The sequence below is a fragment of the Anolis sagrei genome, chromosome 2 (assembly GCF_037176765.1).
Source record: "Anolis sagrei isolate rAnoSag1 chromosome 2, rAnoSag1.mat, whole genome shotgun sequence".
Lineage (NCBI taxonomy): Eukaryota > Metazoa > Chordata > Lepidosauria > Squamata > Dactyloidae > Anolis > Anolis sagrei.
The window spans coordinates 16436672-16457037 of record NC_090022.1 but is presented as its reverse complement, the minus strand read 5'-3'; the positions used below and the strand labels follow the sequence as shown (position 1 = coordinate 16457037).

At 42.5% G+C, this 20366-nt stretch overlaps 1 protein-coding gene across 1 annotated transcript; it reads right to left on the bottom strand.

Moving 5' to 3' along the window:
* Positions 1–2130: 2130 nt before the first annotated feature.
* LOC137096303 (zinc finger protein RFP-like) lies at positions 2131–20133 on the bottom strand. Its single transcript, XM_067465414.1, has 7 exons — positions 19729–20133; positions 15245–15340; positions 14713–14943; positions 14493–14515; positions 12031–12149; positions 11105–11137; positions 2131–2651 (listed from the first exon to the last, which is right to left on the bottom strand). Exons 1-7 carry the CDS (start codon positions 20131–20133, stop codon positions 2131–2133), a joined length of 1428 nt encoding a protein of 475 aa, XP_067321515.1.
* Between the last annotated feature and the right edge of the window lie 233 nt (positions 20134–20366).

The following is a 20366-nucleotide window of genomic DNA, read 5'->3' as shown; positions in this document are numbered from 1 at the left end:
CCTCTCTGGTTCTTGGTTTATTTCCAGGCAGAACTCAAAGGGGTGGGTATAATCTATAAAGCCCTATGCAGCTTAACTCCAGCCTATTTTAGACACCCTATCCCCTCATAGTAGTGGTTCTCAACCTGTGGGTCCCCAGGTGTTTTGCCTACAACACCCAGAAATCCTAGCCAGTTTACCAGCTGTTAGGGTCCGCTAAAACATCTGGGGACCCACAGGTTGAGAACCACTGCCCCATAGGAACCTGGCAGAGTGTTCTGACTGGATGGGGAAGGCTTTCTCTTGGCCCCATCAACACTGTAGCATGGATGGAATTAGACACCATGTTAACTACCACAACTCAGTGCTATGGAGTCATGAGAGCTGTAGTTTGGTGAGGCATGAGCACTATTGAAAAGAAGGGAAAAGACCTTGGAAAACAACCACTCCTGGGATTCAGTAGCATTGCACCATGGCAGCTAAAGTGCTGCAAACAGCATTAATTCTTCATCGTAGTGTAAATGGACCCTGGTCTGCTGCAGAGAGAGGAAGGCAGGTGAGAGAGGAAAGAGGGAGATCCAAGGAGGAGTGGAGGCATGGGCAGATGGACACAAGGTGGTATCTCCAAAGAAGGGCACTTGGGGGGGGGGGGTTGGGCCAGGACACCAAAGGCAGGGTGGAGAGATTCTGGGGAAGATCCAGGGAAGGTCCACAAAGGAACTCATCACACTAGAGCATGGATCCAGTTTCTGCCTCTTGCAGAATTCTGAGATTTGGAGTTTAGGGTGATGCATTTAAACTGCTCAGCCAGAGAGGTCCCGAGTTTCACTAAACCCTGAGCCCCAGACTTCAGCAGGAAGGAGGAGACACACAATGTCAGGTGGGATGCATTCTCTTTGCCTTAAATTTTAGTTCAAGTGGGATGGTGCCACTAGTATGATTCTGCAGTCAACTTTTGGAGGGAGGGGATTGAGAGTCACATTGGGGGCCCTAGAGATTCCTAAACCAATCTACAAATTGATTTCTCTGTTTGGCAGGGACGGGCCAATGTGGATTGTGATTCTCATCTCCCCATACCTTCTCTTTACTAGCCTCCTCCTGCCGCCTGAGGAAGGACCCCCAACAAACATGGCTCTCTCCAACCCTACTCCCCCTGCCTCTCATCTGGGGTTCTGTGGATTTGGAGCAGTGGTTTCCAACCAAATCTGATTTTCTTGAGTTTTGGTGTAAAAAAAGGAATTTTATCCTAAAATTCAAGGAATTGCCTTGTGCTGTCTTATGCTCTTTTCACAACTTATTTATGCGAACAAAGTTTTTCTGCTTTGCTGATAATTAAAAACAAGTCCAGGAATCGATTGAAAGTAAGTGGTGATATGCAATAATATTAGCCCCAGGATTACCCAACTTGTAAAGAAGATGCAAGCTCAAAAATCACATTGATAGACACCAAATTTAATTTTCTATTAAAATGTTCTTTCTTATATTATAATAGTACTCTTAATTCATGTTATATTAAGTTTAACAAATATGTTAAAAGTTTTGATTAAGGTTTTTGTTTGTTTTTTAGATTAGCAGAGTTTATTATTCTTGAAGCTTGCCATCCCTTCTAACAACAAAAAAAGTCAAAGTGGTCCCTGGTAAAAAAAAAAAAAAAAAAAAGGGTTTGGAACCACTAATCTATACTGTAGAATAAATGCAGTTTGATGCCACTTGAGCTATTATGGCTCATTGCTATGGAGTCATGGGAATGTAGTTTAGCCAGGAACCAGCACTCTTTGGCAATGAAGGCAAACAGAGGAGAAAAAGACAGGTGGGACAACTGATGACAACAGCCAATCAGGAAGATGCCAACGGAGGGGCGGGGGACAGGAAATTTGAACTTTGACAGCTCTGTTTTCTATAAAAATGTACTGAAATTCACTGTATGTATGTCTCTCCTGACGAACTATCACGGTTTGACATCCGTTCCAGCTGGACGAAATAAATACAACTCAGTGGCTTTTCTTCAACTTTGGTGAGATTTATTTGGGAAAAATCTGGGGAAATTCTATTGGCTCTTTCCTTTGCTTGCCAGAGTATCGGACTCTCGTTGGTGGGTCTGAGGGTTCCTCTCTCCTGGATGGGAGCCTCCAAATTCTAGCTCGATATCACTTAGGGAGATAACTCTAGTTGGCCTTTATCATACACAGAAAAGAAAGGGAGGAGAGCCTCTCCTGAGAAAGAGGCTGGAGGGTATTCTAAAATCAGGGCCGCTGAGTCTGCATCGTAAAAGGCCACCCGACCCCCTTCATAGTTCAGTGTCACTCGGATCCTCTTGGGCTCCTCGCTCAGAGTGAGATGTGGGGCCGCATTGTTGTTGGAGTAGAATCTGTATGCACTTTCCCACTTTCCCACCTGCCAGATTCCAGCCTCAGGGTGACGGGGGATGAAGTCCTTCCTTAGTATAGACTTTCTAGCAACACCCACAAACCATCCTTCCTCACTTCCCACAAGGACTTCCCAAAAATGCCTGCCTTGTGTGAATCTCTCCTGACCCAACACATAAGCATAGTCATGGAAACTCTCAGGATTTTCAGGAAGATCCTGTCTTTTCTTTTCAAATGTCACACGTCTGCAGTCTTCAGAGAGGATGAGCCAAGGATTGGCTGTGTCTGGATCCAGAGTCACATGTGCTGTTGGTGGTGGAAGCAGAAAAGCGGTGGAGAAAGAAAGGAAAAAGGATAGAAAGATGGACAGAGAGATGTAAACTGTTAGAGGGGTTCAGCTTCCATCTTTCATTCTTACAAAATGACAAGGAAATCCTCCCTTGTTCCCCTCAGATCTCAACATGTTCTATAACATGCCCCTCCTTAAGAAATAACATTTGGACATGTGGTAGTTGAACTACGACTTTGGAGACCAAGGTTCAGTTGCCTTGGGCAAGTCACACTCTCTCAGCCCCAGAAAAGATTTTGACAACATTTCTTTAAGGTATCTATAAGTCAGAAACAATTTTAAGCTACACAAATCATCCCATTCCATGACACTATTTTCCTCCCTCATATTTCATATTGAGGCAGGGGACTAGGGCTGGGCAGCCACGGAAAAAATTGTTTCTAAACTCGATTCGTTTTTTGGGGGGGTTTGCGTTTCGATTTTTAAAAGAATTCTGAAATTTTTCTTTAAAAAAGTTCGATATTTACGAAATTACGAAACAATTACAAAACAATTACGAAACAATTACGAATCGATTCGTTAATGGCGGACACGACCGCGCAATACGCTAAAAAACCTCCAAATGGGACAGGGGGAACTTCTGAAGCTTCCCTCTCCCTTTGTTGTTGACTGTTGGTGTGATATTTATAATTTTTTTTCACTGATTAAACAAACAACAACTATAAAACTTGCCCCAGACGTGCGGAAATAATAACGAAACGAATAAGAAACGAATACAAAATGAATACGAAACGAATACGAAACGAATACGAAATAATTCCGAAACGAATTGAAAAATTCATTTCGATTTTTAGTTGCTCCTGAATGGTTCGTTATCACTTCGTTATAAAAAAAATAACGATTTTTTAACGAATTACGAAATTAAAGAACGAAACCGCCCAGCCCTACAGGGGACCAATTCTTTGTTTTGGGATGCATAGTGAATCATTGACAAAAAAAAGCCTATCTCGCCACTAAAGTGTGTTTGAAGCATAAAGACACAAAAATATTTTTTTCCCTTTTGCTGCTGATGAAATGAGGCAGAAAGTCAGGATCTGGACTATTTTAATATTTCAAAGGGAATTCCTGAGCGAATCCACAAACATCCATTTTGTTTAGAATTTGAAATTTTTTACTTTTTAATTACATCTCTCAGAATATAGCTCTCAGATTGCAGAATCCTCACACAAACATTTAATCTCAAACAAAAACTAAAGCCATTTCTTCTTAATCTTGCTGCATAATGAGACTCTTCAGAATTTGAGGGAAGAGGTTTAGGCTGAATCTACACTGCCCTATATCCAGGATCTGATCCCAGATTATCTGCTTTGAATGGTTTTATATGAGTCTATACTACTAGATAATCTGGGATAACCAGAGAATCTGAGATAAAATCCTGGGATATAGAGCAGTGTGGAAGGGACCATGTTTGTTTTTGTTGCTGCAATATTCTGCATTCAACTTAATAACAACGAATTTCAAGCCATTCAGAAATGACTGTCATTTATTGTTGTCACTGGAATGGAATGTCCCAGGAGGGTTATACTTCAAACAGCTGAGAAATTAAATTGTATTTTTGTAATTACCCTGCTTGCTTATGAATATTGATATGAGCAGAGTGTGAGAACATTCCCTGTGTCTATGATCAAATCAAATCAAAACATTTATTTCGGTCATTGACCAGCACAGGAAATAGTGTCACGTTTCCTTACAAACCTGGCATGTTTGGTACATTAAAAATATAAATACAACTACTAAAAACACAATATGGGTGAGGGAGCAGAAGGGGAAACAGGGTAAAAACATACAATGTCCAGATCCATCACCAAATTGTAGATTCAGGGAAGACGATTACTGGACACACAGTTGACTTTTGGAACTAGTCATTCCCTGGCGGATTTTGTATGCTGCTGCACAAAACTTTGCGACATTGTAGGTTGTAGCTGAATTAGTATCCGCAAGTAACAGGGAGGTATAAAATTGTCCTGAATGGCCTGGGTGCTTGTCTATCAGGGGTAAGATAAGCCTGGCACGGGTATCCCTGTAGAACGGGCACTGAAGGAGCACATGTTTTATTGTTTCCACATGACCCGAGTCACAGGGGCAGAGTCTCTCTGGGAAAGGGATCTTCCGGTAGCGGCCTTCGAGTACAGCTGATGGGAGAGCGTGGCATCGGGCCAGGGTGAAAGCCCTCCGATGAATAGGAACCTCTAAGTATGTTAAATATGCCATAGGGGAGGCAAGGTATCTGCTGTCTTCACTGACAAGAAAGGTTGGAGCCGAGGCCAAATCTAGTTGGCGCTCTGTGTCTGTGATACGTTGTTTAATAAGTGCTTTGGCTTGATTGTAATCCATAGCTAATAGTAGACCTGGAGAAAATCCCAACGAGGAGATTTTGGATGCTACCGCCTGCTTCCATGTGGATTGGAAGTCATCCTCCATGGTTAGTGGGGCAAGGCCAAGGGGTGCACGGGACAGTCTGAGCCAGAGGTTAAGTATGGTCACCCACACCCTGGCCTCCACTCTCATAAAACCCGTCTCTAGTCGCAGGGTGGCATTAGAAACACATTTAGGTACCTGCAAGGCCGATCTCAGAAACTTGGACTGAACCACCTCTAATGGGGCAAAACTGGGGAAGGGGCCCAGCTGAGCACCATACAAGAGTTGGGCTAATGACTTGGCTTCAAACAGCTTGAGCGCTGCCGGTGTGAAGTGACCCCCTCTTGTCCTGAGATATTTAAGAATGGCAATTGAGCTCCCCTGCGCGGTGTTGGATACTTGATCCCCATGAGCTCTTCTGCTACCATTAGATTGGAAAACTACACCTAGATATTTGAAGGATGTAACTTGTTCAATTTTATGACCATCTATGCTCCAAGAGTAAGTCCTGGGCCTATTAGCGAAAGCCATGATTTTGGTTTTATTGTAATTGAGTTGGAGCTGATCTGTGTTGCAATGTTGTATTAATGCTCTCAAAGCTCTTTTGAGCCCAATGGGTGTTCTAGAGAGTACAGCAGCATCATCTGCATAGAGCAGGATGGAGATGTGTCTTCCCGCCAGCTTTGGGGGGTGGAAGTCCATGTTTTGAAGCTGGGCCACTATGGAGTTTATATAGAAGTTGAACAGCAAAGGGGCCAGAATGCAGCCTTGCTTGACACCCTTGCATGTTTCAACAGCCTCAGTGAGGTGGCCCTGTGGGTTGCATCTTACTTTGAGTGTGGTCTTTTCATGAAGTTGGCGTATTAGATATAATAGACGGCGATCAATTGTAGAACTCTCCAGTTTTCCCCAAAGTTTAACTCGCGAGATGGAATCAAATGCTGCTTTAAAGTCAATAAAAGCAGCATACAGTGAGGTTATGTTTTGAGAGGAATATTTTTCCACAAGGTGTTGCAGCACTAGGCATTGATCTATGGTGGATCGACCTTCCCTGAATCCAGCTTGCTCCTCAGCTAATATGCTTTCTTGTTCCAACCAATCTTGGAGTTTCCATTGTAGATGTCTAGCATATAGCTTGCTGATAGTGTTAAGGAGGCTGATTGGTCGATAGTTCGCAGGATCATCCTTTTTCCCTTTCTTTTTATAGATGGGAACAATGATTGCAAGCCCCCAATCCTTGGGGATTTGGCCATGGTTGTCAATACATGTAAAAAGTGAGGCTAGGATGGGGGTCCAGAAATCCAGGTTGTTCTTGATGGCCTCTGCTGGGATAAGATCTTCTCCTGGAGCCTTGCCTGATCGTAGTTGGGCAACCAGGTTCTTAATTTCTGTAGCTGATACAGGTGGCCATGGTGGAAGGTTCTCTGTATCAAAGTTGGGACAGTCCCTTCCAGTAGAGGTGTCCATATAGAGATCCTGGAAATATGCCTCCCAAATCCCCGGAGGGATGTGGGAATCCACAATAGGTTGATCAGATCTTTGGGCATTTGATGTAATATGCCAGAAAGTGGCTGAGTCTTTCTCTTTGACAGCTTTGATAAGCTGAGCCCAGTTGTTTTTCATAGCTTCCTTTTTCTTATATGCGAGCATCTGCTTGTAATGCCTCTTTTGTTGAAGAAGGTCTTGCGCTGCTGATGGTGAGGTATTGGATATGAAGGCCTGATAAGTGGCAACAAGAGCATTTTTAGCATTGACGCAATCTTTATCAAACCAGGGCTTGGAGTATTGCTGTTGCTGCTTCCTTGATGTAAAATTGTTAAACCTTAGGTGCTTCTGTATTTCTTGAGTGATGTTCATATAGTTGTCAAGTAGTATGTTGGGGGATGCTGATGATGTCAAGGCAGTCTGTAGCCCCATTAGTCGATCAGAGGCCAGGAGCTCAGATATTCTTTGGTTCAGACAGGGAGTCCATTTGGCCCTGACATGGGTTCCTCCTGGAGGTGATAGGGAGGGTTGGAAACATTCCACTGTGTGGGTATTTTGGGTGAAAGAATTTAGGTGCAGCAGGACAGGAAAATGATCACTGTCAAACTTGGGCTTAACTTCCAAGGTTTTGGCATATGGAAGAAGGTCCCTTGAGATGGCTATATAGTCAATGGCGCTCATTTTAGAGCCAGAAAGATATGTAAATTCTGCTGGGTGATCACCTTCCAGAGCACCATTTAAGATGTGGAGATTCAGTCGTGATGTTGATTGAGCCAAACACAACCCTGCAAAGTTTGTTTTTTGATCTTTGGAACGACGAGTTAGAAGTGGAACCTCATATTCAGTGGCAGGAGGTAGGCCTTTGTAACATTTAAAGAGTGTGGCATCATCAGGTCCCATTCTTGCATTGAAATCCCCTCCCATAATTACAGAGGCATTTGGGTTCTGCACCATGAGGTCTGCAGCATAATTTTCCAATTCTGACCATAAAGCTCTAGTTTGGGCTTTCTTCCTTGTTGGAGGCAGATAGACATTTATTATCATCAAGGTACGATACTTAAGTTGAATTAGCACTGCCATTGCAGTTGTTTTTAATGGGGGAAGGGGCCTTGTTATGGCACGTAAAGTGGTAGAGACTAAAATCCCTAATCCACCTTTTGCTCTTCCATGTGTAGCTCCTGGCTCTGCCCCTACACAATACGAGTGGAATCCATTAGCTATCAGATCACCTACTGCCCAAGATTCCTGGATCAGAATAATATCATAGTGGGAAAGAAAGTCTATAAAACAAGGGTCTCTAATGGATGCGAGCCACCCAGCCACATTCCAAGTCAATAGGCTGACCCCGTGCTGGCCCTGTAGCTGTCATAGTCCCAAGGGATCTATGGCCTGGTCACGATCCAAGGTCTGGGTCATTGTTTGGTGAGTAAGAAACTTGGCCTTCTGATGAAGGGGCTGGATGGACCAATGCCACATGAGTAATGAAATGTGGGTCATTGGCGAGTAGAGAGCCAAACTCATTTGCTGTCTGCAAGCCCTCACCTATGACTGGTGGAGAGGCAAGCTCCATCTGGGGTTGAGGAGAGTCCATAGTGTGTGGAATGGTTAAAGCAGCACCTGCAGGAGTGTCTTTGATCTGCTTTTCTGTTACTTGAGTCATTACTGGAATCACAGATGGATCTCTGTCATTGTTGTTTTCTTTTGTAACAGTCTTAGAGGGGGGGCTTGACTTGGGAGGAGCCGTGGAAGAATCTGTATTAGGGTCTGATTTAAGTTCCAAATCAATGTAAGCAACTGCTGGGTGACAATTCCTGACTTGGAGCTGTGTTAACTGTGTTGGGTTTCTTTCTTGTACCCGTGTATCCAATGTACTTCGAGGAATGAGATGATTGACTGTCTGATCCTTAAATACCCTACTGATAGTTATTCCATGCCTGTTCCATAAGATGTCCTTCATTTGAGCTAGGCGGTCTGACATCTCAAGGGAGTTGAAGGTAAGGAGGATTCGTTTTACACCATTCTGTGTTGGAAGAAAATGGTGATCCTTTAAGTCAATAAGTTTGGGCTGGATTCTGAGCAAGTAAGCCAGTGATTTTACAATTTGTTGTTTATGGTTCCAGCCCAAAGCATTTTGATTGAGCTGCAGAACTATCTGGGCTTTTTGCAGAGTGAGGCATGCTTTAGTTTCAACTGTTGGTTTATTACTGTGATTAACAGCAGCTGTGGTCAGAGGAGCATCCTCAGCATGTGAGCACCTGGGCGTCTCTGCAGGCTTGACTCCCTGAAAACACTGTGTGGAATGCAAGTCAAGTAGCCTTTGAATTTGTTGTGAAATTTGACCTAGTCTGTTCAAAATCAGCATCATTGATTCCACTGACAGCAAACATATCTCCCGATATTTCTGCATATCATGGTCTAGGGAGGGGCTGCACCCCGGAGAGTTCAAATGACCATTATCTCCATTACCCTCTGGCATTTGTCCTGGGCTTGTCTCCTGGTCAGAGAGGGGGGAACCCACATTCAGTGAGTTTATCGAAGGTGTTATCAGTGCTCCGCTACTCACAGTTTGTGATGTTGCTATATCCGGGGAGTTTGGAAGGTAAGCATCGATTCTCATCTGTTTCCGTGCTTTTGGTGATTTATGGGACCCTGTTCCATTGCTGGGGCTGGTCCGGGACCTTTTCTTGCCCTTGGATGTCATTTTGGGTTATAAATCCTGGGGGAGTTGTGGAAAAACAGCTATTTCCAGGAGCAAATTCCGGAGCTTATCTTAGAAGCTGCTCGTTCGTCGCCATCTTCCCGGAAGTCTCCCTGTGTCTATGATTCTTGTGGGATTTTGGAATTTAGAGTCCTCAAAAATGGTCCTTTCTAAACTCTCATCAGGAGAGGGAGTTCCAATGGTCTCCTTATTCGTACTAAATATCACAGCATTTTGATCATTAAGGGCAACACCGCTGTGTGGAGGTAGGCTTATTTTCAGGCAAATAATAGTTTAATGGGTGGGCAAAATCGAGCTCTATGTTGATTTTTGTAGTTCCTGCTTCCTCTCTGGTAATACTTTCTGCACTTTTAACCAATTATGCTAGAAATTCACCCAGAAAAAGGTCCAATTAACTGCCACGACTCCATGCTATATAATCATAGCAACTGTAGTTTCATTGGGTCTTTACCCTTTTCTGCCAATGAATATCGGTGCCTCCTCAACTCAAAACTTCCAGGATTCCATAGCATTGAGCTATGGCAGTGAAAGTGGTATCAAACTGCATTAATTCTACAGTGTAGATGCAGATCAGGGTCTGGCAACTGTGGCAGCTCAAGGGACCACTTTTCAGACACTGAGAGCACTACACTGACATATAAAATACTGATTATCTGCTTTGAACTAGATTATATGGCAGTGTGGATTCATATAATCCAGTTCAGAACAGATAATTTAGATTATTTGCTTTGATAATCGGGATTTTATGGCATTATAGAAGAAGCCATACCTCCAGGTGGTACATGGGCTACTGGAAAAAAGAATTAGCCACAACCCCAAAGCGGCCAGTATACCATGTTTGGGTTTTCACATTAAACCAGCGGTTCTTAACCTGTGGGCCACAGACCACCATTAGGCCATGAAGATGAAAATCTCGCCTGCAAGCCTCCATCCTCCTTATTTTATTTTATTTCCACTCCTTTTGTGCAACCTGCCACTCCTTCCCTGTGTCACCAACCATGGCATATGTTCTGTATCAGAAATTAGAGCTGATGTGGTCTATCCAATGCAATTTTCTGAATCCGCACCTCAAATAACCAATCTAAAGTTGACCAAAAACTGATTTGTAACCCCTCTGGTACGAATTTTGGAAAGTGATCCCTGGCCAAATTGGTCCCTGGTCGAAGTGATCCCTGGTCAAGTCGTCCCTGGTCAAAAAAAGGTTAGGAACCACTGCATTAAACAGCGCAAAGCGGTACTTGCAACCTAACGAAATGTGTTGCATCTGGAATAGCTGTTTGGGGTCTTTGTTTAGCTAAAAGGAGATCAGCCTGTTGGCTCCAGAGGGATTGAGGGCCACAAAAGCATTCTAGAAGGTGTACTTTACATAACTCTGGCTTGGCATCTGCACTTTAGCATGAATGCAATTTGACAAAACTTTAACTGTCACAGCTCAATGCTATTGATTCATGGTAGTTGTAGTTTTAAAAGGTCCCATGATTCCATAGCTTTCAGCCATGATAGTTAAAGTGGTGTCAGACTACATTGCTTCTGCAGTGTGGATTCAACCTTAGAGAAAGGCAGAGGAGGGTTTTTTTTTCAAAATAAACAATTTGTTTTGTTTTGTTTGGCTGTACTGTATTTTGTGGAAGTGTGGTTAGGTCTGGGTCAAAAGATTCATGAGAGTTTGGCTAAAAAGAAAAATAAATGGAGCAAAATCAAGCCTGAATACTAATGGTATGAGAATAGGATCAAGACTCTGGGAGACCAGGGTTCAAATCCTGCCTCTGTAATGGAAAGCCCTGGTAGTCTCTGCTTCAACGGGAAGGCAATGACAAACCCTGTTGGAATAAAATCTGTTTAGATTACCTTTTTGCTGATGAAGCCCAGTTTCCAGAGAATCTAAAGAGAGAAAGGAAAGAGAAAGATTGAGCAGGACACGGAGATGCTCAGAAATCCAAGAGGAAACAACACAGGATGGCAGAAATCTTACAACCAAGAGACAGTGTAATTTCACCCACACAGAGTTCTGCCTCATTTGGGAAAGATGGCATCAGAAAACCAATGTTCATTGTTATATTAACAGGGAACGTGTAATGCACACAGGGGGATATCGCACAAGGCTTTTGATGTGCAGACAAAAGGGGTCTGTAAAGCAACTGCACAAAAGGGGCCTCTCTTCCCTAATTCACACTGGGAGGGAAAGGATGAGTTATAGGGAAGCCTCTTCTGCCTCAATTGTCACCTCCTACCAGAGGTTGACCATAAAGTCACATTGGAGGACCTAGAGATGCTTCCAGGGAACACATATCCAGGAATGTCTAGGTACTCTGTTATGAATGTATGGTTCATGCCCAGTGTACGTTGACTAGAGATCCTCACAGAACAACCTCGAGATTCCTACAGTGGTGTTTTCTCAAATTTAAAAAGTGGCTTTTTATTCATTTTTTTTATTTTTGTGGAGATCCATGCACCCAACTCTTGCGATTGTGAAGCACTGATTGTACAGATAACTACAGTCCCCTTTGGACCAACATAGACCCAGTTCTATTCAGACTGTTCAATGCTCCATAATTGCAGTTTTCACTTTTGCAGATTTGACTATCATGAAGTTGATTAATTTATTGTCTCAAAGAATCTCTGGGTACTGCTGCACAATCCCAACACAATTCCACAATTTCAGTTTTTCCATATTTGTCCAACAACCCTACCCCAACATGTTTTAGTCTATCTGAGGCATTTCCTTGATTTTTAGTCACACGTCACTAAAAATCATTGCAGACATTCTCTGTTACCTCTGAATTGCTTCATGACACCCTCTAGAAAGAGATTTACATCACAGAAGTCCTGGATCTCCCATTTCAGAGCAGGGGGAAATGCTGCAGGAGCCTCAAATTTTTCCTTAATCTCACACCTGGAGGAGAATGAAAAATATCGCAGGATTTGACACCACTTTCACTGCCTTGGCTAAATGTTATGCAACCATGGGATTTGTAGTCTTATAACAGGCATCCTCAAACTGTGGCCCTCCAGCTTATTTCTTCATTTCCTTTATTGAACAAACTGGTTAGGGCTTCAGGGATTTGGAGGCCCAAACAGTTGGAGGTCCGCAGTTTGAGTGTGCCCGTCTTATCAGGTATTGTGCCTTCTCTGCCAAGGAATGCTGGTAGTTCACGTAATTACAATTTCCAGGATTCCACAGCACTGTGCCATGGCATTTCCAGTTGTGTTAATTGCATTAGTTTTATGCTATTGATGCCCCCACAGAATCATAGAGTTGATGGCCTATGAGGATCCTTCCAACTCTATGATTCTGTGGGTGCAACTCGACTTGTGAATCCCAGAAAACGCTGACTCAAATGTGTTGCTGCTTTTGAAAGCCTGAGGCCCCATCTACACAGAGACCTAATGCAAATGGATTCACCTAGGCTGTTCAAAAGAATGATTATCCATGTTTAAAAAGTACTTGCAAAGGTGTGGATCTTATTGGAAGCTCTGGATTTTTGCAGGGATGGAGGCCATTTGTGATCCCCGGAGGCAGTCCCCACAGCTCTCCCCCAGAGACAGTCTCTCCTCCCTGCCTAGTGTTTAGTTCTTAAAAAGTAGGAAAACTACAGAAAGACGAGGATTGCCTGGAGCTTGAAAATGATGTCATGGAGGTTTGGAGATGGGAGCGGGATGATGGCCATTTCCACCCATTCTGGTCATAGAATCATAGTGTTGGAAGAGACCTCATGGGCCATCCAGTCCAACCCCCTGTCCAAGAAGCAGGAAAATTGCATTCAAAGCATCCCCGACAGATGGCCATCCAGCTTCTGTTTAAAAGCTTCCACAGAAGGAGCCTCCAGCACACTTTGGGACAGAGAGTTCCACTGTTGAACGGCTCTCACAGTCAGAAAGTTCTTCCTCATGTTCCGATGGAATCTGCTTTCCTGTAGTTTAAAGCCATTGTTCCACGTCCTAGTTTCCAGGGCAGCAGAAAACAAGCTTGCTCCGCTCCTCATAGGGCTTGTTCTCCAGACCCCTGATCATTTTAGTTGCCCTCCTCTAGACACATTCCAGCTTGTCAACATCTCTCTTCAATTGTGGTGCCCAAAATTGGACACAATATTCCAGGTGTGGTCTAACCAGAGCAGAATAGAGGGGTAGCATGACTTCCCTGGATCTAGACACTATACTCCTATTGATGCAGGCCAAAATCCCATTGGCTTTTTTTGCCGCCACATCACATTGTTGGCTCATGTTTAAGTTGTTGTCCACGAGGACTCCAAGATCTTTTTCACACATACTGCTCCTGAGCCAGGCGTTCCCAATCTGTATTTTTGCATTTAGTTTTTTTCTGCCTAAGTGAAGTGTCTTGCATTTGTCCCTGTTGAACTTCATTTTGTTAGTTTTGGCCTATCTCTCTAATCTGTCAAGATTGTTTTGAATTCTGCTCCTGTCTTCTGGAGTATTGGCTATCCCTCCCAATTTGGTATCATCTCCAAACTTGATGATCATGACTTCTATTTATTTATTTATTTATTTATTTATGCGCTTGTATACCGCTAATATCTCAGCCTAAGTCGGCGACTCATTGCGGTTTACAACACTTCTAACCCTTCATCTAAGTTATTCATACAGAGGTTGAACAGGACCGGGCTCAGGACAGAACCCTGCTGATGGCACTCCACTCATCACTTCTTTCCAGGATGAAGAGGAAGCATTCAGACACATGCTTCGGTTTCTAGAAGAACAAGAGAGGAACCTGCTGGTCCTAGTGGAAAAGGCAGAGAAGGAGATTTCTGCAAAGTGGGAGGAACACGTGGCCAGACTCTCCGAAGAACTCTCCTCTCTCTCGAAAGTCATCAAAGAGATGGAGGAGAAGGAGAACCCTCTGGGTTCATCAGTTTAACCAATTACAGATCCACCTAACCATAGTTTTGCCTAGCCCACACTTGACTAGTATGTTTGCCAGAAGGTCATGGGGGACCTTGTCAAAGGCCTTACTGAAGTCCAGATATGCTACATCCATGGCATTCCCTGCATCTACCCATCTTGTAACTCTACCAAATCATGAATCAACATGGGTGGATATCTGGCCACACACATACCACCAGAAAGGGGAATTTTGCTCCTTGTCTGGCCCTAAATTGCAAATGGAACTGGCATTTTAAATGACAGACCCACTCATATTTTGAGCAGTATGAAAAGGCCCTCAGATAGAGAGTCATTTGCTTCATATGTATATCTGAGATTTTGTGGGAGATTAACTTACCCCTGTATGAAGCGCCTGATATCCTGTAAACGAAGAAAAGACAAAAATCAGTAGAGGTATTTTCATGGAGGCCATGTTCATATGTCTGAAAAAGTGGAAGTGGAAGGAACCCATCACACTGAGGCAGTATAAACGTTAAAGTAATTTAATAATATTGTTTACCCTGAACTATTTGAAAGCTGAGGTGTCTCAGTCATCCATGGGACAATTCTGCCCTTACCTGGAGGAGTTCACTTGCTGGCTGCTGAAGCTTCTCCTCCATCTCTTTGATGACTTTCGAGAGAGAGGTGAGTTCTTCGGAGAATCTGGCCAGGTGTTCTTCCCACTTTGCAGAAATCTCCTTCTCTACCTTTTCCACTTGGACCAGCAGGTTCCTCTCTTGTTCTTCTAGAAACTGATGCATGTGTCTGAATGCAGCCACAGTCTTCTCCTTCTCTCTTTGGGTTTGAGCCTAGAATAAAGGGAAGGAGAAAAGGGAGTGAGAGGCAAGAAGAAACTGTATTTGGACTGAATTCTCTGCATTCCCTTGAAAAAGGACTTGTGTGTCTTCACACAGAAAACGTGACTATCTTATTGCGAGAGAGCTTTGTGAAGACTTCCAAGGGCCCAACACAGGATGGGTTTACATCAAAATATTTTCTGTAGGCTATTAGGTCTTTTCCAGTGAAATATATTTTTGATAAAAGAATTTCAGTGCTGCATATCCTGTTTATCCAGATATGCACTGATGACTGTAATAGTGTCCTACATACGAGCAAATCTTGACTTTCCAGTGCTGCGTCTGCTTTGTAGGCCAAAATTTTCTTTCTCTCCTTCCTCAGAGTTTTCAGAACCTTCCAAATCTGACCCTGAAGAAAAGAAAAGAAAAGCTCTTGTTTACTTCTTTAGTCCATAGTTAGGAATGGTTTGAGATAAGGTTTTAGAGATCATGACACCAACCACACTCACCTGTTTACTAATGTTATAGGGGCAATCTCTATTTACAGCCCTCTCTTTCATTTGTTAATATTCTTCCACAATTTTCTTTACACATAAAAAGCCCCTCCAGGAAAAATAAAGTGTCTGAAAGTCCCATCTTATGTTCCTGTGCTAATAAATTTTATTGTAGAAATCCATAGGACTGATTTTATCACACCAGGCAGGCAAACTGGCATTGCATCCCTATTTCATGATGTTGTGTACATCCCATTGCCAGTTTTCCCCATGATTCCCCCATTCCTAGTTACTGAGGGGCAAGACCCATTGGTCATTCACAATTCGCAATGTTCCTGGCCTCAACCTTGGTGCAATGAGTCCATCCAACTACTATCCCAACAGTAAAGTGACATTTGGGAGGAACGGGGCATTTACCACCTCTTCCCCTCACTATTCACAAGCTGTCTGTTTTCACTTTTCTGTTTCACATTTATATTTGCTTTTTTGTTTTTTAAAAGTTGAAATTAGGAAAATGCTCAAAAAAGGCTGGCATTGCACTAAAAACATAAAGAATAGTGGAAGTGAAGGAAGGTGGAATTTACTAAAATATGCAAAATTACAATTGCAGAATAAGGAATGAATTGGTGTAACTGAGTAAATAAAGAAAACATTTTCAAAAATGGAATTAACATCCAAGAAATTAAAAATTAAAAAGAATCAAAATACATAAATAATATCATAATATTCCCTCTCTGTAACTTCCCCCACCCCTACCTACCTACTAAATCTAACAGTCATGACCTTATTTCCTGGTTTTGTGTGAATCCAGGAAACAGGACATACCCTAGACCTGTCCTGTGTATATTTGAAATCAGGGAGAGGCTTGCCATGGAAACGGGAGCAATGTAGGGGAGGGGCCAGGGTGAGGTGTCAAGGAAATAAACTGTCAGTTGGAACTTTGTTGCATTTCCTAATTCATGCTTTTGAATTAAAGCCTTCCAGTTTTGTTTGTGAGGGAATTTCTTTGTCAGAAAGCTACAGATCCAGACACACACCCTGTTCTCCCTTTTTAAAGAAAACCATGGAAAACACAACTGACTTCTCTCTTCTTCCAACAAATGCAGCTACTGAATTGTCGTTGCATAATCTTCTGCTAAACAAATATATTTAAAATTAATCTGCATTCAAGAGCAATATTAAGAAGAAACTCAACAATTTTGCCTAAAATCCAGTTTTTGCAATTTCCTATTTTATTAATTACCTCAATTTTAATGTATTTGCTGCTAAATAATGCTTGCTGTGTTTCCTTTTTTATTTTCAATATTCTTATTTCATAAATCCAACCCATATTTAAAAATATATTTATTTTAATTTTTTTTTATTCTGCCAGACTTCTCAGATTTTTTATCTAGTCCATTCTCAATATTCTTGCTTTACACCAGGCCATTAATTAAATAAGAAATTATCTTTTTAAGTTTAACATGTTTCTCCCATCTAAATAGACTCATACAATCCTGTGGGCTTTGTCATAGGATCAAATAATAAAAATGAACACGTCAAGCTACTCTGGGACTTCCGGATTCAGACAGACATTGTTTTGGAGCACAATACTCCTGACCTCACGATCATGTTAAAAAAAAAAGTATGGATTGTTGATGTTGCAATCAAAGGTGACAACAGGGTTGAAGAGAAACAACTGGAAAAGATGACATGATATGAGGATTTAAAGATCGAACTCCAAAGACTCTGGCACAAACCAGTAAAGGTGGGCCCATGGTGATCGGCACACTGAGTGCAGTGCCTAAAGATCTTGGCCTGCACTTAAACACAATCGGTGCTGACAAGATTACCTTCTGCCAGCTACTGGGATCTGCATGCATTATCTGCCAATACATCATACAGACCTAGACACTTGGGAATTGTCCGATGTGTGATCCAATACAACAGCCAGCAGAGTGTCTGCTATGGACTCATCTTGTGGTGTTTCTAATAATAATAATGATAATAATAATAATAATAATAATAATAATAGTTTTATTTCTTGCCCGCCTCTCCTCACAGCTAGAGGTGGGTTACAGCATTAATAAAACATAAAAAACGCACAATCATTTTAAAACACTCAATAAAATACACACATTAAAACATACCTCCATAAAATATATATCAAAATACACAAAACAAAAACAAGGCATACAGTGGAGTTTAAAATTCATCATTAAAACTGTTTGGGAAGGCTTGCCAAAGAGATAGGTCTTCACTTGTATCTTAAATTCTGACAGCTGATTCAGCTGTTAGAGCTCTACCACAGTCATGGAGAGGCCAATGAAAAGGTCCTCTGAGTAGTGGTTGCCAGTCGGAAGCTATACCTTCTTCCGGAAGGGACTATCCGAAGAACAAAGAATACATGGAGTTAGCTTTGCTATCAGAAATTATATGGTTATTACCTGTCCGAAGCACCAATTGGCATTAAGGAACGACTCTCAACCCTCCGAATTAACCTTGCCAAAAACCAACAGGCAATCATCATAAGTGTCTATGCAAAACACCAAATGCTGATGAACATTTGGTGTTCAGGAACATTTTTACTGTCAGCTGGACACCATCCTATCGGAGATACTTAAGGAGGACAAAATCATCCCCATTGGGGATTTTAACGCAAGAGTTGGATGAGACTTCGACCTGTAGCCAGGGACCATAGGTAAAGAGTAGGATTGGAAACATCAACTCAAATGGCATCCTGCTTCTCACCAAATGTGCAGAACACAACCTTGTCATCACCAACACACTCTTCCACCAGAAAAACAAACTCAAGACATCATGGAAGCACCCCCGGTCAAAATATTTGAACCTCTTAGACTATGTAATCACACGTGGCAGAGACCGCCACGACGTGCTTCTCACAAGCCATGACAAGTGCTGACGACTGCTGGACAGACCACAGGTTAATCTGATCCATGCTGGCTATCAAGATCATCCCCAAACGCAGACTCACTATTGAGCAGCTCTCACTGTGAGGAAGTTCTTCCTAATGTTCAAGTGGAATTTCTTTCCTGAAATTTGAACCCAAAGTTTGTGTTTGAACAAAGTTTATCCGACTCAAACATCCTTTCTCATTTGTTGTCTTGTAGCATTTTCTTCCTCAATATGAAGACAGATTTGTAATTACTCCCTCTGTTCAGTCACATTCACATAAACACCTTTCTGTGAACACCTTTCAAGTTGTCTGTGAAAATCAGTTTGTTTGTTTTTTACTCTGGTTCTGTTATTTGGTTGTTTTTGTTTTGTTGCTTCTTTCTTTGGTTTGAGTTGTTTTCCTTAGCCAATTTACTCAACGGTGACTCCTTTTCCTTGTTTGAACTGTTCGGTCTAGCAATCTGTTTTGTGATGCCTAAGGTTTGCTTGGAATCTATTATAATTTTTATAGAGATACGTTTTAATATGCATATTTGTGGTGTTTTTGCACTTTAAATTGTTTTTGGAGTTTAAATTGTTCTGTAACCCGCCTTGAGCCATGAAGAGATTGGTAAGAAATTGTTGTTGTTGTTGTTGTTGCATTCTTAAAATCCTGCTTAATTCTGGGTGTGGTTCCAGTACTCACCCTCTGTTCTGCTCTGTATCCAACTTCTGGCTGGAAGTAAAGAGGCTAAATTAAAGCTTTCTTATCCCAACAACTTAGGGGACAATTTCACCATTTCACCTGGATCTGAGAGCATAAAATCACAAAGTTGCATGAGATCCTAAGGGTTATCGAGTCCAACTCCATTCTGCCATACAGGGATGCAAAATCAAAGCACTCGCAAGAGATGGACAATTGGCCTTTATCTATTTATTTATTTATTTATTTACGGCACTTGTAGACCGCCGTTCTCAGCCCTAGGGCGACTCACGGATCTAGAATCTATGAAAGAACTATCTAGAATCTATGACTATCTAGAATCTATGAAAGAAGGATCTTCATGACACTCTGAGACAGAAGTAATTCCCCCCCCCCCCCCATTTTTCTATAGTGTTCCTGAAGTTCAAATCACTTGCTGAATGTCTTAAGGTTTACATAATCTGTAGAATTAATGCAGTTCGACAACACTTTAACTGCCATGATTAAATACAGTGGAATCCTGGGATTTGTAGTTTGTGATGCACCACGACTCTTTGACAGAAAAGGCTAAAGATTTTGTAAAACAACAAATACTGTTGCTCCATAATATTGAGTCACGACAGCTAAAGTGGTATCAAAATCCATTAATTCTATAGTGTAGATGCACCCTGTCTCTGAAAATCTCACAGTCTAGGGAAATATTGAACCACCAGCCACACCCTGTACCTTGTACTTTTTCGATGCCTCGTCCAGAGGAATCACCTGGTGGTTTTTGTGCTCCTTCGACCTGTCACACACCACGCAGATGGGGGCTTCATGCTTCTTGCAGAAGAGCTTGAGGGGCTCCTGGTGCCTCTGGCAGATTCTCCCCTTTTCTTCTGCCTTCTGGCTCCCCAATTTCATGGCTATCTCCACAAGGTTTGCCAGCTGCCTATTTGGCCTGACATCGCCTTCCTGCACTTTTTCCCTGCATTGTGGGCAGGAGGCCTCTTTCTCCTCCCAGCATTGATCCAGGCAGGATTGGCAGAAATTGTGCCCACAGGAGATGATCACAGGGTTCTTGAAGTACTCCAAGCAGATGGAACAGGCCAATTCCTCACAGAGCTCTGTCACAGGATCTCCAGAGGCCATGGCTGTGGCAGGTGCTGCTCTGGGAGGGAGACAAGGCAGAGTTGATGACCTTGCTTTCGTTTTCTCAGACTTTCCCTTCCTGGAAAGCACCTGATAATTCTGCCTCTACTCAGCCTCTGGCGCTGCAAGATATGAGCTTTCATCATTCCAGTGCTTCTGAGAACTTTGTCATAGAACCCTTGCCCTCTCTTTGACTTCCTGGGCATCATGTAACTTGTTCTCTAAGGTGTAGG

Excerpts from the sequence above, each read along its gene's own strand:
- LOC137096303 (XM_067465414.1), bottom strand. The coding sequence starts at position 20,133 with ATGGCCTCTGGAGATCCTGTGACAGAGCTCTGTGAGGAATTGGCCTGT. Across the intron at positions 15,341-19,728 it reads AGGCATCGAAAAAGTACAAG|GGTCAGATTTGGAAGGTTCT; the intron begins GTACAGGGTGTG and ends TCTTTTCTTCAG. Across the intron at positions 14,516-14,712 it reads CAGCAAGTGAACTCCTCCAG|GATATCAGGCGCTTCATACA; the intron begins GTAAGGGCAGAA and ends CTTCGTTTACAG.